This window comes from Cladophialophora yegresii (assembly GCF_000585515.1).
Source record: "Cladophialophora yegresii CBS 114405 chromosome Unknown aczIN-supercont1.6, whole genome shotgun sequence".
NCBI lineage: Eukaryota > Fungi > Ascomycota > Eurotiomycetes > Chaetothyriales > Herpotrichiellaceae > Cladophialophora > Cladophialophora yegresii.
In genome coordinates, this window is record NW_006913050.1 from 1,630,563 (window position 1) to 1,656,677 (window position 26,115).

The window sequence follows — 26,115 nt, forward strand, 5'->3', positions numbered from 1 at the left end:
TCATTCGCTAGTGTGTTTGAGGCTGCAGGCTGCGAGCGGAAGATGGGCGGTGGGCGAAGGGGTGCCGGAGCATCCAGACAGGGCACAAAATTGCTTCGTGCTGTATGCCTGGCTGACACTACTTCCGGGCCTAGCACGAAACCTTTGGCGACGTGACTGGCGCCTACGTTGAGGGGCCTAACGTGATGTGAGGATCGCGAAGGCTCTCCCTTACTGACACCACTATTCCCAAAAGAGTGTTGAACATCGCTTCGACAGTCTTGTCTGCATTCCGCAAAGGCAGGCTGATCAAGACCTTGTTCCCATCCACCACGGGCGCTCCTGGGTCACCATTGATCAAGAGACTGCTGCACCATCAAATCTCGTCCGAGCTCCCGGAAACTCTGACGAGTGGAGATTCTGGGAGGTGCATCAGAAACTTCGCTGGAAGCAAGACAAGGAGGAAAAACATGTCTCGGTGTCTAAACCTTTCGTCAGGATTTATCTTGACTCTTGTGGACCTTTAGTCATCTGTCGTTTGGGGCGCAGTGAGGTTGTGCGTAGTCAGTCCAGGATATGATGTCTGCTGTTCGGAGAACCGCCAATTCAAGCCGTGGATCTGCAAGGAGCTTTTCGAAATCATCGTAATGACTCGTTGCTACGAGAATGAGGATTGACACAAAAGTTTGCAATCCTCGCACAGCTCAAAGTGATTGTTGCCGGCCAGCTTTGCGAGGACAGTGGGTAGCACCGACATGAATTCGTCGTAAAACTACTGTCCATGCCGTCTGGCGAACTTCCGCCTTCACATCACCAGCACTACACCCTCTCACTACACCCTCAGATAGGGTGAGCTGGAGGCCCATAAAACTTCGCGGTTGATAGTCAGGTCCTGGAAGAGGAATGCAAGACCTCGCTAGTCGAGCCGCAAATTGGAGTCCTGAGGTTCCAGGGCGTCTTGCTACCCATGTACTCCGTAATCCGGTTAAGATTTTGGAGGTCAGTAGAATTTGCAGGCCCTAAAAAGAGCAGGTTTGGCGAAGCGAATCAGGGGAATTTTTCTAGGCCCTAGGCACTGACAGGAGCGCACATGGTAACTCTTGTCTATTCCTAACGGGATCTTTCGGCAAAGTGCAAAGAAGGATCCGCTGCCTGTGCAGAACGAGTAGAAACACGAGCACCTGATCGAGATCTTGGTTTTTTCCAGGGAAACGCGAGCATGATCGGGCAAAGAAGCAACAATCCACTGGTCATGCTGTGTCTGGTGCCTGATGAACGTTGATCAAAACCACAAGACCAAGGCCTCAGTTTGAGCGTGTCCAGCGAAGTCTGCCACCACTCAAGTAGTGTGGACTTGACCGCCGATAGGACCCAGTGTGACATATACAGTACATAACACGCTCTCATGCGTACGGAGTACAAATCAGTAAAACCAAGCGAAGAGGTGGCGGCAAGCGGGGAGTGATCCCTCATGGATACTTCTATTCCGGACGTGTCCACGGGAGCTTTCATCCAAGCTCAGAGTCAATGAATACACAAGCAGTCAAGGGCACTTGAAAGGCCAGGCTAGTTCTGTACGAAGGATGTCGTGTAACGGCTGAGCAAAGATGGCGCGACGATCCAATCCCGCTTGTTTGTGATATGCGTGGCCTTGTTTGTTTGCGAAGCCTTCTGGAGGCGATAGCGATATGAATGTCTCGCTGATTTCCCAGTGCCGCGACTGCCGACCAGGGGTCGTAGCTTGTGCTCAGACCATTGGACTCGTAATGATCGCTGGGTTTGCAGTAATGCGAGGAAGGTACTCGTGACAGTGGACACTTCTGCGGTGATCATTTTATGACTGATAACCATAGAACTTGCTGTCGTTGGGCAGACCCGGCACAGCCAGTTGCGCCCCACGTCAGGATGCATATTCCCTGGGCAGATTACTGGGCAATCGGGAACAGAAGTCGAGATACGGTTTCTCGTCCTGGTGCACGGCATCGCGAGTACTTTGTACACAACCACGGCTTGGCGGTCTTGCGCTGGTCTCATTCGGAGGCATCCTATTCATCATAGAAGTCTTACGAGTTGTTGCGAGGGTTGCCTGGCTCGACACTTCTCGGTCTCGGTCCTGCTTGGATAGTTCACCGGTCCATCACTGGTTGTACGACTGATCATCTTCCAGCTCTACAAGCTAGTCCTCTTCCTCTTGATTATCCCTTGCAGCGATGCATAATCACAGTCAGACACAGAAACGGGTGGCAAGGCGTCACGGGCGTCACCATGAAGCCAAGCATGTCGATGCGCTCAGCTCGACTGCAGCGCTTTAGCTCTAACTCCAGGTGCTCCTCCCAGAGTGACCCGCATTGTCGCTAAAATACGGGTTTAAAGCCTCCAATCAATTGTGTCTCATGTCGCTCTTGTGGCCCATCAATCGTTGTGGCTGATGATGCAGGTCTCTTTTGCAGCACCTGCCACAAGACACTCGATTGGCCCGCGTGCAACACGTCGAAGTAAGGAGTGACTCGAGCTAAATACCCGTACGGAGTACATAGTTTGGAGTACGAGTCCTCCGTAGTAGCGGCAGCTTCACCACATTGCAACCGGACTGGCCGTCCTTCTGTCCACGCTCGTTTGTGTTCTGTGTCGTCGGTCGCGCTTTCCGAGAGGTTATTGATCGCAGCGATCACACACGCTCCAATATGGTTTCATTTGACGCCAGACATCAGCGTGATGCAACAGTGCCAACCAGCCAGTAACCTACTGTAGATACGGGTGTGGTTGCCCGCCCGCGCTCATGATCACAACACCACTTGCAATGTTGTCTCCCCATCGTTCTCGGCCCCACCGCCAACCATCGTTTATTTGCTTCGAACTTAATTCTTAGGCTCAGTTCACAATCAGACACACCTGAGCCAGTTCACTTTGTCGTTCCACAACTCTGCCGACCCGCAGCCGTCTTTGTAACCGCAACTCCAGCGTCCTCTCTGCAGACGATGGACTAAAACATGTTCTCCCTGCTCCTGATGGTGCCAGGCAATATCGGGATAGGCTCTTCTGGCGTTGGGCCATTCCTACCTCGCTAAGTCTTACGTATCAGGCCCAATTTTGCGCGGCACAACCGCGCCTTTGATGTCGCGTCCAGAAACCTACGGCTTTCATCGCCAAGCGAACAACGAATGGGGTCCTTGGTCCGGTGTAACATCTCTCACCATCGTCTTGCTGCCCTTGCTGCCAATCGCAGGATGCTCCTACAGCGCCAGTCGACGCCTGTCATTTCTCTTTTGAGGCACTGCTCTGGACCTGCTCCTCAGGCTTTGTCTCGTATCTGTGTCTCTGCCTCCGTGTCCAAATTCAAGTGCCCTGACACTGCTTGGGCAACTTCCGGGTTCGGGATGGCGAGCTGCCTGTCAAGTCGAAAGCTCTGGGTAAACTCTAAACATACATTCGATTCAGCCTTGGCGACCTGCAACATGAGAGTGTCAGATCCTCCTCCGGACCATCCGTTGCCACTGCAGCTCCAGCTCTCCCTTCATTCGTTTATCGAATTTCGAATTTGAGCGAAAGCCAGGCCGGTGAACAACTCCAACGCGGCTCCAAAGATCAAGTATGGCGTCGCCTTGGCCATCCGACGGCTTGTGGAAAGCAGTGTCGGACGTAGTCGCACATGCGTATCGATGGAGTACGTACTTACTGTAGAAGCTGTCCACTTGTCAACGCGCCTGTGAGCATTGTGCAGCAAGCGAGCGACCCCAGCTGACTAGCAGCGATGGGCCGCTGAGATGCACTCTTTACCCTTATGCGTATGGAGAGCTTCCCGAGACTATCCCTTCCAATTACGGACTATCTCGAGATGGCCTGTTGGCGCTGACCAAGCACTCCTTGCACCCGGTCCCCTCCAAATGCCGTCAAGGGCATGCAGGCCACGCCATTCGGGAGGGGGACGAGCGTTTCTGGACGACCACGATGGCATTGTCTATGTGTAATCGTCATGAAGGTCCTCAGTCATCATCACCGGCTCTACTTCTCTTCACAGCGACCTCATTTGGCTCTTGCAGACGCGCCAGAGGCACCAATATATCAAAGGCCCAGAGGACAAGTGGTGCACAAGGTCGGGAAGAGACTTGACCGAAAACTCATGAATGATTGCGGGCGAATTTCGACGCAACGACGATGTACCTGTCCAGCAGCTCAAGGTGCAGGTGGTAGGCTCCATTCAGAATCATCTCCTTCCGCCGGCGTGCTGCTGGTTTGGGAAGCCCTGCTCTGGGAGAGGTGAAATTGACTGACTCAGACGTCCAGGCACAAAATTCGGGTCGAATACCGATTTGAAAGAGCTCGTTACCCGGCGGGCGATTGCTCTTGTCTTGCCTGCCTCGCTCACTGTCTCAACTCGCTCGGTCAGTTGCGTTTCCACATTCATTTCGAGCAATCTTTCAGGTCATCGAGAGAGGCAGTCACGAGTTGTCCAGACTTGACCTTACCCTAACCTCGATTCCGGGCTTGAAAGTTCTTCTCAATTCGCCTGGTCCAGACGACGAGCCTGTACCTCGACTCCTGGACTATCAACATATGGGAGAAGAAAGTAGGCTGCCTCCGTGTATCGCCGTGGCCACGGACATTAAGCCCTTTTGACGTAGCACTCAAGAAATGGGGTGTGACAACTATGCATGATTTGCCAGCCGTGTACAGGATTCTCAGTCTCCCACTTCCATGTTCAAGGTATACACACTCGAAACGCACTGCCTCATGCCGGAAGGGACCAGGTGATCTAACATGCAAGACTCGCTGAGAGACAACCACCCCAGTATTCATGAGGGAATGGATTCTCGCATGCATGTGTGCAAAGGTAAGGGGAGCATAGAGCAGACACATACAGGTCTGATGTCACTTTGCTCTGGTCCCAAGCTCCGGCATCTGGTGTTTTTGTCGATCTTTCACTCTTCATTCATGCTGCGATTGACAGTCCCGTTTCTATCGACTTGGACAACGAGTCTGCGATAACCCAGCGGACAAAGTATATGTTGGCCCAACCTCGAAGTAATGCCTCTTTCTCGACTCTCGTTTATTGTTGGAATCTATCCTTCGAGAAGCCATCGGCTTGAGGCTGGGGTCTTTTGGACACTCGGAGCAAGATATGAGTGTAATGGTATTTGCTTTTGCAATAACAGTCCCACTGCGCCAAATGAACGACTCTTCCGACTCACAACGTTACTACATGAGCGCGACTACTCGCCAACAGTGAGGGAACTGCAGGCCGAGATATAGACGACATGTCCAGGTTTGTTTCTACCCCTACTTCGCAAGCGAGACCAACACTTGGTGGTGTCGCTTCGCTATTTGCTGCAAAGTGCCCATGTCTTTCCAAGCGGCTCTCTTGAAGCCTGATAAGCAGCTCTGCGAGCCTTCTCTTTGGAAATGTACGTTTATTTCACTTTCACCAGCGTATCAAAGCTATGATCCCCATGCAAGCCATTGCGCAGGCCGGATTTGATTTCCTGCGCATGTCGTCATTTTATCGTCATCCGATGAGCCATTTGCGGCTTCGGCCATCGATTCAAAGTCGCGTCCTTCGGCAGTAAGAAGCAGTCAAGCAGTTCTGCACACATCGCCATTGGGAGCACCGACACGACCATGGCAGCGAGCAAACCAGGCATCACTATTGACCCTTCGAAAAAGCAGTCCCCGCTTCGAGATGAAAAGCAAGGAGCAAGTCTGAAGGAACGACTTCCCCCGGCCAAATCAAGCCAGACTCACCCGCAACGAAGTCAATCAATAACAGATGACTCCAACGCCTCGCTCTTCTTTGTCGGCACAGCCACAACAATTCTCGAATGGGAAGGTTTGCGGCTTATGACCGATCCCAACTTCCTCCACGCCGGCGATCACGTCCACCTGGGCCCGGGCGTCACCGCGACACGTAGGACAAACCCAGCGGTAAACCTGGAAGACCTGCCGCCCGTCGACCTGGTGCTTCTCTCGCACTACCACGCCGACCACTTCGACCAGAAAGTCGAGGCCGAGCTACGCCGCGACCTGCCCATCATCACCACGCCGCACGCGCACGAGCACCTCGCCCACAAATCGAGGGGCGAAGCCTTCACGTCAGTCCACGCCCTCGACGCCTGGGAGGACATGTTCGTCGACATGACTTCTTCATCGTCGCCGCCCAAGGGACGTCCCCCGCGCCTACACGTGACGGGAATGCCGGGCAAACACATCGGGGACGGGCTCCTGGCGAAAGCGAACGACATCCTGGGCGCCGTGCCGCCGACAAACGGCTGGATGCTTGAACTGGGCCACGCGGGCAACACGGCCGGTGAAAACCCCGACGCCTTCGACTGTGGCTACCGCATCTATATCTCCGGGGACACGCTGTACGTGCATGAACTGGAGAAGATCCCGGAACTGTACACGCACGCGGGCAAGCCGATTGATTTGATGCTGATCCATTTGGGCGGCACGACTGTCCCAGGCCCGCACATGCCGCTGGTGATGGTGACGATGGATGCGGAGCAGGGCTTGAAGCTTGTGCAGCTTGTTCGGCCGAAGGTTACGATCCCGATCCATTACGAGTAAGTGTCTCTGCGTTTGCGTTTTGCTTGTATTTTGCTCGTCTCGTTGTGCCCGTTCAGATGGACGTGGGATGCCCGTATCCTCCCTTCACAACAGAGCTGGACCCTTTTCTGCCATGTGAAAGACCACGACTGAGCAAAGCCCATGTTCTACACTCGTGTTATGGCATGCCATTGTAATTCTGTGGAGAGGTCCCATCCCCCCAGTCGCGAGGCACATTCAAGCACAGGGTACAGTATTTGATATCTTCTCGAGAGAGACGAGTGGGTGAGTGAGTGGGCGAGCGAGATCCCAAACAAGAAGAAGCAAGCAGCCGTTGCTCACGTTCACGTTCACGATCATGTTCATGTTCATGTTCTCACTCACGCTTGCTTTCCACCTTGCGTCTATACGAACTACACGCCCCTACAGACGGAGTATTCACACTACGGTGCCTCACACCACTGTACATCCCCGAGTTCTGAACTTAGGATTTAGCCTTGTCCCCATACTCCCCACCCCTACTCTATCACAGTATGCGCAGAGGACACCACTGCTCCTTCACTTCCACTTCACTTCACTAGCCAGCTCATCCGATCTTTCTATTCTCGACTAACGTACCCCACAGCGACTACGACGCCTTCCTCTCCCCCCTCTCGGACTTCCGCACGGCCATCACGAACGCCAACCTTACGGATAAAGTCGTCTACCTCGACAGGGGGGATGAGTTCAAGTTCACGGTCCGCTGAGACGAGCTAGCCTGACGTGACGTGAGATGACCGGCGTGGAAGTGGAAGGACGGTAATCAAGACTCACGGACCGAGTCACTGGCACGTCTGCAGGCAGAGTCACATCCACACTCACTTCCACACAGTCACTTGCACACAGTCACTTCCACATTCAACATTTTCGTCACGGAGTTGCAGAAGCAGATTCTAGATCCAGATCCAGATCCAGATCTGGAACAAGGGGAACGAAGGGGTGGTGAGAGGAAACGAGGATGGGGAGAGAGAGAGACGGTGTTAAGCGCCACGAAATATATGACATACGTATGTCCACGCGGTGGTGAATCTGATGATACAACCAGCATATGTATGACATGAAATGAAGTGCGGACTGATTCGCTGAAGCGGATGATCTTAATGGATATCGATATGGGATGGGATGGGATAGCATGCGATGCCATGGAACAGTAAATGGAGAAACGAAGCGAGGTACTCCTTAATTACACTTGCTGGTCTAGAAGAAGCAAGTACCTAGCGAAATGTCAATTGTACGCCAGCCAATTCGAAAGCCCACATTTTGGACCGAGTGAGTGTAACGCGGGAGGATGATGACACTGGTGGTCCATTGTTGGACGTACAGTCGCCCATATCACCACAGAGTACCTCTACGCATATCAGATACAAACACGCGAGATTGGTGTGGATTCACTCACACCTTTCTCCTTGTGTTCAACTACAGTAATTACTATGCTGCTAATGGGATGTGGCTAGCTGGATTCTTGACCCCTCCGTAGGATGCTCAATACCCCTATCATTATCATTTGTAGTCAATGTTGATACATTTCTATATTAGGCTATTTTGTGTGATGCTACACATCAATGCAGCCAGACCCATCACATTTGTCGACTTGAACTTCGTCATTATCGCCATGATCTACCCAGCCATTCCATTGTCGTCAGAATACCTCCCAGAATGCAGAGCCACACACATGTCATCGGGTTGCTCACACCTAGTAAGCATATTCCCTCTCCCTTTCCCTGTGGCCCAAACCATCACGACTCCTCAACCTTGACCGTGGCGTCTGCACGTCGGCGTATTCGTCATATTGGGGCAATTGCCGCCGAATGTCGCCGTAACTTTGCCTCCCTTCATTCAGCTGCCCGTACCCGGACAGTCGGTCCCGACTTGACGAGTACTGGTGGCTCGGCTGCAGCTGTTGCTGAGGCATAGCTGGATGCTGGTGGAAATGTGCCGGGACTACCGGAGTGTAGTCCATACTCATACTACTTGCATCGTAGACCGATTCTCGTCCGCTAGGTGCGCCGTAGAAACTAGTGCGACGGTCGTCGACAGCAGACGAAGGGTCGAGGAGAGATTCTTTGACGTCCCAATTGCCCTGTTTTGTGCCGACGCTGAATTCCAGGTCCTCCTTGGTGATCGAGTCCCAGTACTTGAGTCTTGGTTAGTGCAAGAGGAAGGGTAAGGTAAAGGGCTCGGTGACTCACCTTATAGACCATCATGACACCCAACAGATTGCAAACCGTGGCGAAGAACAGGCCATCAAGGTAATGGCCGACTCCTTCGCAAATCCTCTGGCCAAACACGTACAGAATGACCTGGCCAACGACGAAGAAGAGTGCACCAAAGCCAAGGTCGCCCAACGGCCATCTGTCTTGTAATGTGTTGACCACCAGGATAATCTGCATGACAAAGTATACGGCCAGACAGATGGCGTTGATAATATACAGTACGATAAAAAGTCCTGCGGTGTTGGTGGGCGACAAACCTGCCCAGCCCTTGAAAGTGAGCAGACTGACGGCAAAGCTGATGACAAACATGATCAGACTGCCAAGTCGTAGCAGCCATATCGACAGTGTGGTGCCATCCTCGTACAACTGGAAGCCCACAAATCCATTGATCAACAGACAGGTGCACAGCGCACTAGCCAGGCCGTTCTGCACTGCGACGAACCAGGGATATGCAGATGTGGTCGTCGCCTGAAGGACCCCTGCGTCCAGCACCAAGCTAACCACGGTCAACAGAGTGTATATGTAGAAGAAAGTCAAGATCTCTTTCCGGCCGACTGCAGTGAACTTGGAGCGGACGTGGAAAATCATGATGGCCGTCATGAAGAGGGCGGCAATATGGGCAAAGTCAGAGGCGGCCTCGAAGATGATGGTGTTGCCTAGCTCGATGGATCGGGCGCTGCATGCTGGCAATAGCACAGGGTTCTTCGAGGTCGTGAACTCGGCAGGAGGGCCTAGGAGGAAACATAACGGCAGCGCGGACTGCTTGCAGATCGAGTCGAAGGAGCCGAAGCCCATGTTGGGCAATCTGCCCGGGACAGGACGAGTCGAACAAGATGTCTATCGGTGACGAGCCTGCTTTGTGCGGCGTGTAGAACGATGGTCGGATGTATCTTGGTAAGGTGACTCGGGAGGCGAGTGGGCGCAAGGGGTGGTGCGATAGGAATGAAAAGCGACGCGGAGGGGCTGAAGCGACCGGCGTGGTTGTTGGATAGGAGCGAGGGACGGTGAACGATAGTGAAGACGTAATTAGGCAAAGAGCGTCTAGAAATCAAACATGAGATGGCAACGAACGGTGGTGAGCATGGAAAAGACTCTCGAAACCTTGAAACCAGTCTCACCAGTCCGACGCTCCACCACCGCCGCGGGTGACAGGGAAACCGTGACAGATGCTATGCCTATTGTGGTTTGGAGCACATCGGCGAGTCCCGAAATAGCAACTCTAGACCCCAACCAACCAATTCGCCGCGTCGTCACCAAGGCTGAGTTCAAGATACGTACTGTGTACCTCGTACCGTGTGTTGTGTATGGAAGATATGGACGTACCCTTTAGTACCTGAACCTCTGTTCACGGGAATATGGGACCTGGACGCTGTCCTCCTACCTGGATGCGATTTCTCGGGGGTATAAATCATTCCGCGTAACAGTGCATCACCCCTTACAGCATCTGTGCTCTCAGTTGTCACTGGTCACCTTACCACAGCACTAAGCTACCCAACGCCGATTGCTGTGCCTACAAAGGCCGCAGTCCCTAGGTCCATACAGAACAACACCGTGTATTCCGTGTTTACAGCCGCTCTCATATCCTCCCAATGCGCCACTGTCACTCTTGCCCGGTCAACCGCCTGCATTTCGTGCCCGCAGATTCCGTGCTGCGCCTGACACTAGGCGATGCGCTCGTCCTCGTGCGGTCTCAAGCTTGTCAGCAACGATCGCCTGGCCCAGTCGCGGTCGGATTCGCTGCTGGTCTACTGATCCTACAGTATCCACGACGCGTGAGCAGGCATCAGAACACTTGGTCCATAGGGCATCGAGGAGCATTTGTCCATGCACGAAGCATTCTCTGCTTCGTTGAACCGTCTGGTCATGCAAAGCTTGCATCTGTCGATGAAACTTGTGTTGAACACTGGTCATGTTCAATTCGACCAGCTTCCTGTAATGAGCGCTGTCTCGGCGTCTGCGTTCGTCCAGCCGATCCCTAGCTAGGCGGAGCAGCGTCTGAAAGCGATCAGAGACCAGACCGGGTCCGATATTTCGCAGAGATGAGGAGATATTCGAGATCTTTGCTTGCACATGATCTTGCAACATGCTCATCAGATCTTTCAGATGCTGCCCCTCGAAGTCGTACCGGTCACCGAAAGAAATATTGATGATCTCGCTCAGCTCAGGTCTGCTCATGGTTAAGTTGACTTGGAAGTCACCATAAGCGTCGTGAGGCAGTAGCTGCACGCTGACCACTCCTTCAAAGAGCTCTTGTACTGCAGCAGGAAGCTTTTGCGTATCCCGTCTGAGTTCGACAGCCAACTCGGATCGGCGTTTGTGATTCAGTGCGACTTGAGGGAGTTTGACCAGTAAATGCTTGTCGCCTGCAATGCTCACTCGGAAACGTCTTGGGTCATCGGCGAGTACCAGACTGCCTTTGGTCGATCTCACACCAGGAATGTGTTGAAGTGCTTTGGTTTGTTGCTCAGGAATGCAGGAAGTACTGGACGAACCTTGACAGGGTGAATGGATAGTCGTGGTCGGTACCGGCAGTTGTGAGCTGATGTTTGATACAACTTCTCCGCTGATCCCTCCAGAATTGAGGCCGGACAGTACAGGCCACAGTTGATATCCTAGAAACATGTACACACCGACGACCCAAAGAAGCATCAAGGCATTCTTCAAAGTCGACAGGTTGAGTTGTGGTGAGCTGTTAACGAGGGTCGCCGGCTTCTCCACAGCGTTTTCTTGCAAAAAATTCTGGCTTTCCACCTCGCGATGAGGCGCTCTCTCTGCAGACATGACAACATAGGCTATGTGACGATTGAGCTGGGTAGAGTCTAGGTTCAGGAATGCAGTCATATCGACAGGTAGCAGCGGAGAGCCCTTATGCTGTAGCTGCTTGTGCTGCGGCTGAATGCGTTCGTGAAGGGACTCAACAGTCACGGCGCCGTTATACTGACCGTGCCAGCCTCGGTCCATGCGGATGAGGATATGAGGTATGCGGTGTCGTTCAGCAAACGAAATCATCCTGTAGCTGTCGAGATCCATAGTACCATCGTCGCTAAGATGAACACAGATGATAGCAAGGTCTGGAAGTGCCCAATGCAGATTGTCAACCACGAACCTGGAGCCACTTCTCTTCGAGATGAGCTTCGTTCCTGTCTGGCTGTTTGTCAGAATCAACTCTGTCTGTTGCCCGGGCTTTCTGCAGGCTGTGACAAGATCGTAGCAATCAAAATCAATCTGCTTGTCAATGGCGACAAGGTCGGCAAAATCAGGTTCTGCCCCGGGCCCGAATGTATTTGGTACCAGGAGGAATCTCGTGACCGAGGTTGGATTGGTGTAGCTAGGGGTTTCGACCCGTGTCACAAGCGCGTCTCCTACTTTTCTCTGAATCTCTGGCCTAAACTGCTCGATTTGGCGCCCGAGTAAAAGGACCTTGAAGTGGTTGTGCTTGTTCAAATCCAAACCATCCTCCAACACAGGCATCTCGATAACTCGAGAATACTTAGTCGTCTCGGTCCCCTCTGTTCGGCATGAAGGGAGCGTCTGGATTTCGGCTTCATTGAGTTCTTTGCTGGCGGTAAAGGTGGTTACGGTATGAGGTTTGATTTCCTGGACAGTATCCTCCTTGCATTGTAGAAACTGCAGGCTGTCGGAAGCCCGAGCGTGGACGGGCAGCTCATGGCGGATGTAAGGACCCAGTATATGACCCCTGTCCAGCTCTTCTGTGAGAGTGTCTCCGAGATCTTCTTCATCTGTAGATACAGCGTCATCCGTGGTGACTTCGTCTGTCACGCTGTGGACATCGTCTAAACTGTGTACGTCGAGCAGAGACCCGACATCGGTATGCTCGGACTGTAGGTCGTCTTCATTCGAGGACTCCTCCCCAACAAGAGAGGCCCAACTGCCATCGAGGGACGGCTGATCTGCCTCAGGCGGCAGCATCGCCGTTCTGGTGGGGGATAGACTGGAGGAGGAGGAATGGGCCAGCAGCGAGTCAAGGGACAGATGCAGCGGTAACTCGGGATATTCGAGGTCGAAGGGATGAGGTGTGGTCGCTGCAGACGTGCTAGATCGTTCCAGTTCGTCTACCACAGCGTGACCGCAGCCTTGACCGGACATGTCAGTCATGTTGTGAGCAGCAGGCAGTCACACTCCGGCACTCAGGCTGGCGTCGATACTTCCTTGAGGTGTTTGGGAGGAGGATGAAACTGAAAGGACCTACTGAGGATATAGGAAATGGGTCGCAGCTACCTTTGGACGTGCGGAAAGTGCCAACAATGTTCCTGTGGATTCACTTCAGACGATACTGGGTCAACAAATAGAACGTCGGGTCCGGGACAGGCAGTAATGCCTAAGACGCGAATGGTTTCTGAACAGTCGACTGAGAGCGTGTTTCTCCTGATGAAGAACACCACTGCTAGACAAACGCCACGAAGAGCAGCATGGTTCACAGGAAGTCACGGAGCACAGAAGGGACATACTATAGGCAGTAAAGGCAGAGATGTCGAGCAGTGCAAGGGTCAGTGACACTGGCAGGCAACACATCTCGACCCCGCAACGCGCTCAGACAGGCAGGCTAGGACAGCCATTGCCCCGCCTCCCTGCCAGCGGCTTGACAAGGCTGCAGTCCAGCCTCGTGCGACACCGTTTTCCATTTCAGCACACGGCATGCCTGTCTCTCGCCGTAGAGATATATTGTATTCACACAGGCCAACCTCTACACTCGATTCGTGGTGTATATAGATGGCCTCTTTCCCTCCTCACCTGCACCAATTATAGAACGGCCCTTCAAGACCCATCGGAGACCAGTGACTCTCGGCTTCGTCAGCACTGGGCCCAAATGCCGCTCATCTGCTGGACTTCGGAGCCCCGAGAGGCGTCCTACCTCTTCTAGCAAAAGGTCCTGTTACTCATGTCTGATGACCTGATGCCTCTGACGTGTTTGGGGTTGTTGCTTTTGCAGGTGTCAAGTACTGAGATCTTCAGTACAATATCAATCGGAGAACGTGCATCCAGCACCCAAATCTTTCCTGAACAATGGCAGGAACGCTGGTTGTCTTCTCAAAGCCAGACCGCTGCAACTGTACCTGCACCAAAGTACTCCAACGCCGGACTGCCATGCAATAGTCAAACACGCTATCCTACCATTGCTTTTTTGCTCCTCACCCAGTCCACTTCGTTTCACGGCGAGGCGTAACCGCCAGCTACTTCGACCCATTCCGCAAAACAGCTCCCTTCTTTCCCCTCCACGTCGCGGATGTCGGTGTCACACCGGCATCGGCATCCTACCCCGTTTTCTTTGGGCGTGTCTGGCGTGGCCCAATATTCGTCTTCCTCCTTTCTTTCTTTCTCGTCCTCGGTCGTCTTCTCCAGCCATGGGATTCTGGGTAGCTGTCGTGTGGGTGCATTGGCCGGACAGTGTTGAATCGTGGTATGTCGGTAGCCGATGTCGCGGAAGTAATGGATATCCCGGGGCGCCAAAAGAGCGCCAGCGGCAAGTGAATGGATTGGAGCATCTCCCCACTGGAACAAGTCAGTACAACCTAAAACAGACAAGGAACCTGGGAGTCACTCACCCTTTCCATCCAGAACCCTCCACTCTTGTCCATCATATCGAAGAACTCATTGTACTCTTTACTCCTGAACCAGTCTAACCGGGCAATCTCGAAATTGCTCCAGAAATGGCACATGTTGTATTTTTCACCTTCCATAGCTTCGCCGTCAATGTCTTCGATGTTTTGGTGGCCGGGCTCGGTCTGTAGGATCTCATTTGGCAGGGTCTTCAGCCGTTTGTCACTCGAGGTGGCCTGCTTCTCTGGCTGTGGCTCGATGAACATCTCCCAAAGTCCCTGAGATTTGATGTTGTTCTTGCGCTTGTAAGCTGACGCATAGCGGAAGATATTGGGTACTGTCTCTTTCAACTCCTTGACGGCAATCGTGAAGCCGTAGGTCTTGTTCGCCCTGGCCATTTCAACGAACGGGTCGTAGGTGATGTCGCAGAAGTATTTGATCTCGGGTTCCAGGCGCCAGTACCATTCGTACTTGTCGAGCAACTCATGCTTGTAGAAAAAGCCAGAGTAGAAGCGACACATGTGGTGATAGCTCTCCATTCCACCGTACATGATGGCGGCGTCTCCTTGCTTGCGGATCCCCTCCCGTGCGACCTCATGGTCGACCCAGTCAGGGTATCCCCACATCGTAGGATCAATCTTGCCAAATTCCACGGTGGAGCTCGTATAATTAGTGACGGTATCTTTGAAACCCTGCTCAAACTCTCCGTCGTTGAGGAAAACGTAGGGATAGTGGAACCATCGGTTGAAATGCCGCTCGATGCTCTTGATCGATTGTATGACTCCGTCCAACTCTTTATTCCTGGCAAGAACGACAAAAGCGGCGTTGGCACGCGGCTGCTCTGCGGCCGCCAGGACATCCTGGCATCCCGTTGCGAAGACGCGGTCGTGTTTCTCGCTGATCTTTCTGCGGCAGGAGTTAGAAGCCACTCAGGTGGGGTGGAAGAAGATGAAGAGCATACCTTATCGACGGAGGCGTGCCAGCGGGCACCAGTATCCGCCCCGGTGAGTTGGGGTGTTTTATGACGAGGATGAGAATGGTGAAAACGACCACGCTGGGGAACAGGAGGAGGAATCCCAACGGGATTGATATCGAAGAATTTCCTTTTAATCTGATGCGCCTGCGGAAGAAGGATAACCGCGAGAGGGCCTTGGGCTTCTCATTCTTCCAGTCTTCTGCTGCGACTGCCGAGGGAACAGAAGGCAGACGCTTGTATAGCCGCTGTACAAACCTCATCATGACAAACTCCTACCCAGGGCGCAGGAGAGCAATTCGCGCTGCTTTCGAGCTTTTATGTCGGCAACATGCAACCGGCATCGAATGTCGGCTCCAGACACAAAGTTTAATCGGTGGTTCGTCTAATAAAAGGACGCAATTGAACTGTATGGAGGCGACGAAGTTTTTGGGGGACGTCGCTGGACGTGTCGAGTTAGGAGTCGAGAAGCGGATAGGGATGAGCGCGCTGGGCTCGGGGAGGAAATCTGGGTGCGGGCGGATTCGCGTGGGTAGAACTACTTGGTTCGATACGAAAGCCTCATATTGAGCTCACGGTGTTGACTAGACAAGGTACAAGGACAGATATCGCTCTTCGCGGTTGTTGGGCACCTCGAAGAACTTCTAGATTGAAGGTGCAGGCGACGATCCACATCTAGTCCGCCGAGTGCTCAGGGGACCGGAGACAACCACCTCCGCCAAGAGCAGCATACGTACAAAAGGATCGATCATCAAGGGACTGCGCGTTCTACGGGTATTCCGTACTTGTTCACTTCTCGCCATGTACTGCTGTACGAGTTAATGGTCGGAGAGGCTCAACGTCGTCAGGCGCTGTCGGCAGCAACAGCTTCGTGGCAGGCGTTGAGTCATGACTCAACTGACACTCTCACTGCTCCCTGTGGCACCACCCTTCTTTTCAATTTTTGCCATGCGAACTGCATTGGTGGCCACGGGCGAAGACAAATATACTCGCCAATGGCTGTGGGCTATCGGCGGAGAATTAGTTAACCCCAGGCAGCCCTAAACCGAAGCTTTGGTGGTGTTGCGGCGGCGCTCTCCCAGCCTCATGTGGCGAAAACAATGCATTGTTGACGTTGACACTCACTCACTCACCATCCCGCCATCAAATACTGTGGTACGCCAGACAGCCGTCAACTCGCCCACCAACCATCCTCTCGCCAAACGTTTCAACCGTGACCCTCCTCTCAGCCTCATGCCGACGACCTGAGCCTTTGACAAAGTCCCCCGCATCGTCCAACCGATCGAAGGTCGTGCGCTTCTACCTGAAACGCTCGTTTGATCTTGCCTGAGACCCTTCCCGCATCACTGCAGCTGCGCCCTCGTCCTGCTGCGAATCCCGGCGACTGACCTACAGCGCACGGAATGATATAATAGCCACACCTGAGCGTCCAGGACGCAAGAGCTAGTCACTCGTTATTGCAAGCTTGGTGCGGTACTTTTCTCAGTAGTTGCATACCATGGCCGCAACTTCCCCCCTCCGTCCATCGACTCCCGCACGCCCGATTCTTAATGCGCCTCAGCTATCCCCAAGCCGCATGCCGCCACCATTGACGTCGCAGTCGTCTTACAGGTCGGGCCATCGAGGTCTCGACATGTTCTCACCCGTCGACCAGAATGGGAGCTTTTGTTTCGACCGTGTGATCAAGAGTGGAAAGGTGCATCGACGGGTCAAGAACAAAGGAGCATGGAAACCCTCGTGGAAACAAGCATATCTGGTCCTGCGCCCAAATCTCCTCTCTGTGTACCAGAACCCAGACGAGACCGACCTGAAGGCTTCCATTACCTTGTCCGAAGTCACGGCTGTTGCCCGGGTACGGAAGGCCCGTACTGACCATGTTTTCGGTGTCTTCTCCCCTTCCAAGAACTACCATTTCCAAGGAACGTCCGAAGCAGACGCGGAGGATTGGATTGCACATATACGCGTGGAGTCAAGGATGGACGAGGATGACGACGTGGATCTCAAGGCTCCGCAGTTTTCAAGCAAGCTCCCTGACCTGTCAAATACATACGAGTCCACCGACATATCGGCTGACGAGATGCACCGTGCCCCTGGCTCTCCCGAGGGTCGTTCAGCTGTGACGCAGAATAGAGCACGCACCGGCTCATTACTGGCAAGCCGACAAAGAGCCCACTCTACTTTGCAAGAATACTCAGGCAATGAGCAATTCACAACATCCCACTCTGATTTCTCGGACACTCTTAGCAGTTCGTTGCCGAAGCATTCATCTACTTCACTCGCTAAACAGCCTGTCCTCACTCCTATCGCCTCGTCCGGCCATCTTACCGAGAAGCTCAACTCAACCGCAGCCACGACACTATCGCATCCCGACTTAGCAGGCACAACAGACCCTGAACGCGTCGTTCGCCAGGGGCATCTGCAAATCCTCAAGTCGCACAAGACTGGTGTCAAAGGCTGGAAAAGTATCTGGGTGGTCCTCCGGCCCCGCAGCCTTTCCTTCTACAAGGACGGCGCCGAGTATGCGGCTGTCAAGATCCTCCCTATGCACACTATCGTCAATGCCGCCGAGATTGATCCAATCAGCAGAAGCAAGAGGTTTTGTTTTCAGATCATCACGGATGACAAGACGTATCGATTTTGTGCGCGAGATGAGGAGGAGCTGGATCGATGGCTCGGCGCGATCAAGAGTGTGTTAGCTAGGAGGAACGAAGCCGAGAAGGCTGCCGTTGCCAAAGCCCTGGAGAAGGAACTTCAGAAAGAAAAAGGGAAAGCAAAGGATAAGGGCGTTGTTGAGGCAACAGCCAGCTTGACCCTGAGGCCGACGCCCCAAGCTGGCTGAGCGATCGCAAGTCCCAGCAGTTTGGAAAATGCGGGCCAGACCTCCTGATGACTTCACGACATTCATGTGCATGATTTTCCCTTTGCTAGCATATACCCCACGACCGCCGTGTGCAACGGGTTTGGATATTGGAATACCTTCAGCGGGTGCATCCGCGGTTGTGCACCCGTTTGGATACGGGTCGAGTCGGTTGCTTTGGACACCGGCGAATTGTGGCACCCCCGATGATTCGATTGGAAGATCCACCACATACCCATGGAGTACAGCAGGGGAGGTGGGCGTCACAGATAGATAAGCCCATATGTAGCAGAGCAGAGTCGGGCTAGGAACGATACCATACCGGTATGTTCACCTGTGCAGAGGAGAGGCGTCTATCCATCCGTCTGTCCATCTATCTACCTTTCTATCGGACAGTTCGGTGACCTGGCTTCCGAGAGTCCATTATACTCCCTGTTCCGTGTACCGAAGGCACTCGATACGGTGAGTAGTCATTGTGTATACGAGTCACAGATCCGGCGCTACAAGCCAACAGGACGCGACGCGGGTCGTGCCAGTGCCAATGCTAGTGCCAGTGCCGTCAAGTCCGTCTCCATTCTACCGTACTCTGTACAAGGAGAGATGGTTCAACTCTGTTTGTTATACAATACAGTATGTCCGGACGGCATGCGGCCAGGCACCTGTTCCATGTCCCTACTACATGCATATGCAATCTTCCATCTTCGCGTGCGCTTCCACCACTACCTCCCAAACATACGCCGAACGCGTGCCCAGAGGCCTTGTCGTCGCTCTTCGACCACGATGTCCTCGTCGTGGAACACGGCGGGATCTCTTCTGGGCGATGTGGCCGACTCGTCCAAGCGCTGGTACTCGACCTGCACGTCCTCCTGTGGCACAGGCGGCGGCGGCGGCGGCTCCGCCCACACAGGAGGTCTCTTTCCTCCCTGCAGCATCTCCTCCGTCACCCAGCCGTCGTCGAGACTACTTCCCATGACGTGCACGCTCTTGCCCACCACCTTGGCGACCTTGACCCGCGGGCTGTCTGTGATGAGGCTGCCCGCCTCGTCGAGATGTGGCGCCCATGTCCAGGCCTTGGCGACGCCAAAGGGCGCGAGAGACCCGTGGACGACGTTTCTAGGCCACGACGAGGCAAAAAGCCCGTCGTTCACGTCCGCCCAGTACATCTTCACGGAGCGCGGTTCGGTGGCCCAGTCGGGCTTGAGGGCTGAGAGGCTGGATTGCACGGTTTCGGTTTTTGGGGTATTGTCTGGCTTTGATCCAGTTTCCACTTCGCCCGCTGCGGCGAGTTTGCTCATCTTTTGCTGTGTGTCGTAGGTGTCCAACGCGTTTTCTCGGGCCAGGGACACGGACTCCCACAGCGAGCCCGTCTCCGTGCTAGGGGTTTCGTTGTGCTGGAACCAATCCTTGATCGCCTCATGTTCGGCGTACTTGGCCGTCTGTATGCGTTCTTTGAACGCATTGTTTTCGGCCGCTAATGTAGCACGCCTCTGTTGCCTCTGCAGGGCGAGGGGCTCTTTCCTGTTCACCTTCACTTTTGTGCCTGCTGGTTCAAATTCCCGGAGGTTGTCCAGATCGACCGAGAGTTGGGTATCGGGATCGTCGAGTTTGTCACCCTTTTCACTAATGATGCTGCGATGTTCCATGCTGAGCTGATGGATGGCATCGAAGGTAAGACGCAGGGACGCTCGGTCTCCATCGGCAAGACTCTCAACCGCTAGAGAAGCACGTCGGCGGATCTCGGCGGCTTTCTGCTCGATTTCCTTGCGGACTTTTCCTAGCCTCGCTACTGTTCTACCAGACGATTCTGAGGCCTTGATGGCTCGCTTCTTGGCAACTGTTGTTACACGCTCCCAGGGACTTGGCCCGGACAGGATCCAGTCCAGCACAAACGCGGCGTCGGCAACGCTGGTAGCTTTCTGGTCCATCAATTTCTGTGCCCTCAGTTTCTTCGGCAGGATCTCGTTGAGCTTGGGGATCTTGCCCTGTAACTCGTCGCGGGCCGCCATTTCTTGTAACGTTGTTGGAGATCCTAGTTTCGACTTGACAACGTCTATATCTTCTTGAGTGGCTCGTATGAGGTTCTCGGGAGGGGACAACTGCCTTTGAGTCGAGAGCTCGCGCAGTTTCTGAAAAGCGAAGAGACCTTCCAGGGCTCCGGCGGGCGTTGGAGGGAAATGTATGGAGAAATATGGCGTCCACATGTCGTTCCGAACTGAGGAGGGTACAGTCTTCTTGCCATGATAGAGCAGTTGGGTGAGTACCTTGTTTTCCTGATCACAACCCTAGTCAGCAGAGATGAAATTTGTAGATGACAGTTGCCCGCACCTGCAACGTCCTTGTCAAGCTATAGACGACCTGATTCGTTCGAATATGGCGATAGGCGTATATGTCCAACCCATGCGTCTGATGTCGGAGGGCCTTTGCGACTTGGATGTCTTGCGTTGCCCTTTTATTCTTGACAGCTTTAGAATTTCCCGTCCGCCATTTGCCTTGCACCCATTTCGCGCTCGGGTGATTGGGGGATACGGGTGGCATTGGGGCATTGTTAGGATGTGGCTCTCCTTTCAGTAGTCGTGGAGGCCGTATTCGAGGCATGGCGGGAATAGCCATGGGCGGCATTTGATGAGCCATGGCACTGGCTGCGGTAGCCGCCATTGCGGACGACGCAGTATTGATGGACTTGACGGTGCCCGTGAGATGAGTGCAACTTGTCAGGAATGCATTTCCAATGGGCTCAATGTCGGAGCCTCCCAAAGTAGACGCGCGGAAGACTGACCAACACGGCTATTGAAGTTCTTCGACCATCGAGCTTCATGCGCGACGAGCAGATATGGGGAACAATTTCCTCTTGGCATGTTTGCAAGCCTCAGCCTTATTCGTCAGCCTTGCCTTTATCCAGTTTGCTATTCGGTCATGACAAGACATACTCGCACCAAGCACCTGCCGCACCAGTCTACGATCTTCATGTCTTGATCGATGGTAATAGTAGTGGACGGCCCTCGACGGTCCTGACTGAACGAGATACTTGGATATAGTGATATGCCCAGATTGACTGCTATAGGTTCCCAAGGCGCTGCCCTCCCTGTCACTACCGACGGGAAAATATAACTTCCCAGCCCGTTCCAATCAGTATCCCAATTTGAAGTTGCCATGAATTCGACGAGTCTTGGTAACACCTGTCCGCTTGCAATTCCAAGAAGTTGCTTTGATCACTAAGCCCGCCTGTCGTAAATGCTGCCCTGAATTCGTAATGTTTCCCTCCCGATTCCTCAATCAAGCCATGTCGTCTACGCCGACAATAAGAAATACATAATCACAGCTCAATGAGCTATCGAGGCTGATGAGGCCAGGCCTGAAGGAGCTGGGGTCGAGTGGGCTGGCCCATCAAGCGGGAGCCAGTTCCGAGGAATATCCATGGACCTGTTGACGCGACCTCCTGGAGTGAGAGGGTGGTCAACACGTGATCGATCCAGCCGATCGTCCTCATCGGATGTTTCGTCCGCCAGGCGAGCAAAGTAGTCCGCTAGTGCACTCGTCGAATCGCCGGGCACAATATTATCGTACAGTGGAGGCGGTGTAACCAATGGTGGTGGCGCTTCATCATCATCGAATGCCGGCGGGTTGAAAGACGGTGCTCGCAACAAATGCATCGGTCTCGATTGCCCGGAATTTGGGTCATTATGCACGTGCGCTTGCGTAGGCAGCGCCAACCCTCCTGTATCGTTGGTCCAACTCCTGCTCACACCTGGTGCTGGTCCCTCTGCTGACGCGTTGACAGTTTGAATACGACTTTGCGACACGGGAGGAGTATTTCGTCGTCGAAGTGCGGCACCAGGACATCCGCACTCAAATTCATCGGTCGACAACTGGATACCGTCTCCAGCGCTGTAGGCTGGCAGTGAGATGTTCGCTTGTGTCGCACGGCAAGAAAGAATGTTGAAAGGTGAATCAATCGAGATCTCAAAGTGACGTCGCTTCCCAGAATCATTCTCGTCCGGTCGAGACAGCCGCATCACAATCTGGGAACTATGTTATTTTTAGAACAACATGTAAAGCAACGAAAACATACCTTGATCCAATGATTCACCTGAATGTTGGAATATGTCGTGTCAAAATGCAGTCGCTCACTTCTCAACTTGTCTTTCATCTGATGACAGCTAGGAAGTTGGACATTGAATTCCATTTCCGTGGGACCAATGCTGCCGGCATCGTTGTCGAGGTTTCCGAGTAAGTTGGTCTGGTCCCTGGGGATGTCCTCGTCTCCTGCCGCCGCCTGCTGTCGATAGTCGTAAGGAACACCACCACCGGCCAGAATCCGCATGGAGCTCCCTGGGTAGGAAGTCACACTGTGTCCATCGGCCCGCTTCTCAAAGAGCTGCACTTTCCTGGTCGGTTCAAGCCTGTGCACCTTCTTGTTGTTCGTAAAATATTGTATGTTCTCAGTCACAAATACCTTGATCCTGTGGCATTGAACCTTGGCCAATGGTGTCAGCTTGAAGGCGATGGGCACTGTTGAGCCCAATGGGAACGATTTTCCAGAGATCACAATGTCATAGTGTAGTTGGTCTTCCCAATTTCTTGAAATCGCGATAGGTTCGACCTGTTCTAGGGAACCCTCGGCAGGGGCTCGGATTAGGGTCAGCTCTTTGGTGCCCACTAGGTTGGCACGGAAGGCGCCAGAGCGCTCAACCAGAGCTTCGAGCTCATACTTGACATGACCGAGATCGACACTTATTGACTCGGGCAACCTCGAGTCAAGGGGCAGCTCGAAATTGTACACGTAGTCGCCTGGATGGAACACTTTGAAGCCTCGCTGAGCAACGGTGGGACCACCATTGATCGTGTCCCCTTTACCAAAGCTTCGCGAGTGATTTGCCTGTAACGATAATCTCTTTAGGTCGCGGTTCGACGTAGGACCCTTGGCTGGAGACGCACTGCGCTGGAAGAGATCAAAGGATGAGGCCGTGACACCAAGTTCCTTGGCCTCGACGGATGGGCCTTTGGAAAGTTGGACGAGATCGGCACCGTAGGTATACTCAGCTTGGGGGAACTGGGCGTTGAAAAACGACCAGGTATGGTTCATGATTGTGGTGGTATCCCGGAACTCGACGCGCTTGGGCGGAATGCCTTCAGGCCATTCCGTTTCTGATTTGCCTCGGAAGTTCAGAGATATCGACTTTAGCTTCGCCTGCTTCTGTACTCTCAAGAGCAGACTTCCACGAAGCATGGTGGTACTGCGCGTGGAAGGGTCATTGGCATCGTAACCTTGGAGAAAAAGGACTGGCTCTGCCAGTGCAATGGAGACAGACACGCCATTTCCACTTGCAACAGGTTTCTCATCCGATAGTAATGCCACGCTCGGCGCCACGGGTTGTGTCGTCTCAGGTGAGGGCGGCTGAGCAGTAGGAGTCGGAGCATTGCTGTTGTGTCTTGACCGGTTGCTTACACCACTAACCACACTAGAGCTCCTCCCCCTTCTTTCAGGTGAACGCCTTCCAACGTCGGCGAACACCATTTCCTCCGTTCCTACAGAACTCCGTCTTCGGCCAGTTCGTACAGGTGCAACCGGGTGAACGGGAATGTGTTGTGTAGACACGGGAGGCAGGTTGAGTCTAAGGAATTTCTTCGCGTGTTCTCGTGCGAAAGCCAGTTTTGCGAATGGCTCAAAGAAAGTATGATATTGCGGGAGATAGGTTCAGTAGTGTTGCAGCACGATTGTGCAAGTAACAGGAGTGAAGGGAGGACTCGATTGGTGTGGCAGCGCTTGTAGAGTCGGAATTGTCGTAGAACTGCAACAGATAGCCGTCAGAGTGATAGTCAAAGCGTAGGACTTGGAAGACAAGCAACAAGAGACGCAATCGACCGCGTAAGGCGATTCTGCGGGCAACAGGTTTAAACGTGGGATGGGCCGATCAGGTCGTGCCAACTTGTTGGACTCTTGGAGGGCTTCCCCAAGTCCAACTCCGCAGTTTCTTTGACTTTGTCCTCTTCGCTTGCTCTCCTTGGCTAGAGTGAACGCACCTAATGTGGCTGCAATAACACCGCGCTTGAATGGTGTCCTGCAGTGCTGCTGCCAGTCGGTCTCAGAGCGTATCGGAACGACGTACCGCCTTCGTTTCCATTGGTGAAGTTCTCTCCGGTATGGTTTTCGACGGTCCTTGAATTCAAGGATGATGGGAGACCGACGAAGATCAGCGGAAAGAAAGGGTCTCTGGGTTTTGCTCGCTTGCCAAATGTGCCAGAGTGAGATCAAGAGATCAGAACTTTACAGTGAGAAATATGCGCTCGAATGCTGCGAGACCGAATGATGATGCGAGTGCAATATGTAAATGGCACGGCCGGCCCGGAAGAACCAAGGCAGAGGGTTGCTCTGATGGTTCAGATGAGGTTAGACCTGGTGGGTACCTGAACGAAGCGCCCTCTCTGCTGTTTGGGCAGCCCCTTCTGATCGGTCAGGCGATGATTTATGGGCAAGATCTCCTCTCGTACAGCAGCCGACTTGCTGGGGAGTTTAGCTTGGAGCCCGCGGCCGTCGACTCCAGAGATTGCAACTAGGTGATACTTATGCCGGAAGTCAATCTCGCACTTTGTCACTGGCAGTGCCTGGTAGACCCTCTTTTGTGTTCGGCTCGGCGGATCTTCAAGTCGAAGCATTTGATCGACAGTCTGCCTTCCAGCAAGCACAGGAGAGAGGACACCGCACTCGACTTGATAGTGGTGGTCTTACTATGTACTTATGTCGTGTGCCTTATTGACAATTCGCGCCCCCTGCTCACCACTCACGCCTGTTCCCTGAGGTATTATGACCCGCCTTAGGGCTGACAACGATCTCAATTCGGCCCACATGCTGGTCACGAATTCCAACCGACTGTATAAGAGAATTTCCTCCGGCTTCCGCTGATTTCTTGCCACAGACCCTCAAAATCCTTATTATTGGGTCCCTGATGTGCTCGTTGACACCGGGCACCTGATGAGGCCTGCACAGTGCCCCTCACCCATCCCTCAAGGAGCAAAGGTGACGACGAATAGAGCAGACGTACTTGCCGAGGTTTCCGTACTTCCGTGCTAACGCAAGTCGCCCTTCCACCTGTATTGACTTTTCACCGCCCATGGTGGACGGGTATACTGGTACATTGTCTCCGGAAGCGGGACCAACAAATCACTGCGTTGACGTGACGACTCCATTGTATCCGAGAGAAAAGCCGCATGTACATTATTCAGTGTATCCTTTGGACACATCTAACTTGCTCCGAAGCGAGCGAGATCTTGCCTGTATCACAGAATCCCGATGTGCATACGTTACTCCTCCAAAGCTCGCTCGATGAACTTATGTACGCGTAGCTTGGCTGACTCCTGGCTACTCACCCTTTTTCCGATGCTGTCCACTCGCGTGTGCATACTTCCTTAGCATTACCAGCAGTTTGATGGTTGTACAAGGTTGATCAGGTACATTAACGGAATCTGATTGCCTTGTACAATGCCTGAAACGGAGAAGACGCATCAGAAGCCATAATGCGTCAACGCGAATACCATGCCTCTGTTGACTGTTGTTATAATCCCAATGCAGAAGGAACAGGAAGAACTTTGATGACGTCTTCTTTGTAATGGCCGCCACGACTTATCCCTTTGTCTTGTCTAGGTGCCCTCCATAACGATCTGCTCATTCTGAGGTGGCCATCGACGGTAGAGCCAAGACCAGCAGCAGAGTGATTGTGGCATTGCGTATGTTAATGGGGCTGAGCAAGATCCTGACCCAGAAGAATCCTTGCTATGCTTTTATAATCCCAGACAGGCCAACAATTGTTCTTGAACATGGCGGAACGAGGGAGGGGGTTAAGCCCAGTGGGCCTCGAGGTGCTATCCTCCCGTGAGAGACATGGGATAGTCAGCGGATTCCTCGGCTCGCTTACTGTACATCTGACTGTAGTAGCCCCTCACTATGTCGCCATGTGGCC

At 53.3% G+C, this 26,115-nt stretch overlaps 7 protein-coding genes across 7 annotated transcripts; 2 read left to right on the forward strand and 5 right to left on the reverse strand.

Annotated features, from left to right (window-relative positions):
- Window positions 1-5,595: 5,595 nt before the first annotated feature.
- Window positions 5,596-6,540, forward strand: A1O7_08603 (uncharacterized protein; the record flags this gene model as incomplete). Its single annotated transcript, XM_007762594.1, has 1 exon — window positions 5,596-6,540. One exon carries the CDS (start codon window positions 5,596-5,598, stop codon window positions 6,538-6,540), a length of 945 nt encoding a protein of 314 aa, XP_007760784.1.
- Window positions 6,541-8,251: 1,711 nt separating this feature from the next.
- Window positions 8,252-9,566, reverse strand: A1O7_08604 (uncharacterized protein; the record flags this gene model as incomplete). Its single annotated transcript, XM_007762595.1, has 2 exons — window positions 8,252-8,692; window positions 8,748-9,566. The coding sequence occupies 2 exons, from the start codon at window positions 9,564-9,566 to the stop codon at window positions 8,252-8,254; spliced, it is 1,260 nt and encodes a 419-aa protein (XP_007760785.1).
- An 819-nt stretch (window positions 9,567-10,385) lies between these two features.
- Window positions 10,386-12,887, reverse strand: A1O7_08605 (uncharacterized protein; the record flags this gene model as incomplete). The annotated part of the gene is made up of 1 exon (XM_007762596.1): window positions 10,386-12,887. The coding sequence occupies one exon, from the start codon at window positions 12,885-12,887 to the stop codon at window positions 10,386-10,388; it is 2,502 nt and encodes an 833-aa protein (XP_007760786.1).
- Window positions 12,888-13,940: 1,053 nt separating this feature from the next.
- A1O7_08606 (mannosyltransferase) lies at window positions 13,941-15,566 on the reverse strand (the record flags this gene model as incomplete). Its single annotated transcript, XM_007762597.1, has 3 exons — window positions 13,941-14,282; window positions 14,336-15,236; window positions 15,292-15,566. 3 exons carry the CDS (start codon window positions 15,564-15,566, stop codon window positions 13,941-13,943), a joined length of 1,518 nt encoding a protein of 505 aa, XP_007760787.1.
- A 1,370-nt stretch (window positions 15,567-16,936) lies between these two features.
- Window positions 16,937-18,142, forward strand: A1O7_08607 (uncharacterized protein; the record flags this gene model as incomplete). The annotated part of the gene is made up of 1 exon (XM_007762598.1): window positions 16,937-18,142. The coding sequence occupies one exon, from the start codon at window positions 16,937-16,939 to the stop codon at window positions 18,140-18,142; it is 1,206 nt and encodes a 401-aa protein (XP_007760788.1).
- A 737-nt stretch (window positions 18,143-18,879) lies between these two features.
- A1O7_08608 (uncharacterized protein) lies at window positions 18,880-20,815 on the reverse strand (the record flags this gene model as incomplete). Its single annotated transcript, XM_007762599.1, has 2 exons — window positions 18,880-20,430; window positions 20,486-20,815. The coding sequence occupies 2 exons, from the start codon at window positions 20,813-20,815 to the stop codon at window positions 18,880-18,882; spliced, it is 1,881 nt and encodes a 626-aa protein (XP_007760789.1).
- Window positions 20,816-21,480: 665 nt separating this feature from the next.
- Window positions 21,481-23,675, reverse strand: A1O7_08609 (uncharacterized protein; the record flags this gene model as incomplete). The annotated part of the gene is made up of 2 exons (XM_007762600.1): window positions 21,481-22,179; window positions 22,230-23,675. The coding sequence occupies 2 exons, from the start codon at window positions 23,673-23,675 to the stop codon at window positions 21,481-21,483; spliced, it is 2,145 nt and encodes a 714-aa protein (XP_007760790.1).
- Window positions 23,676-26,115: the final 2,440 nt, after the last annotated feature.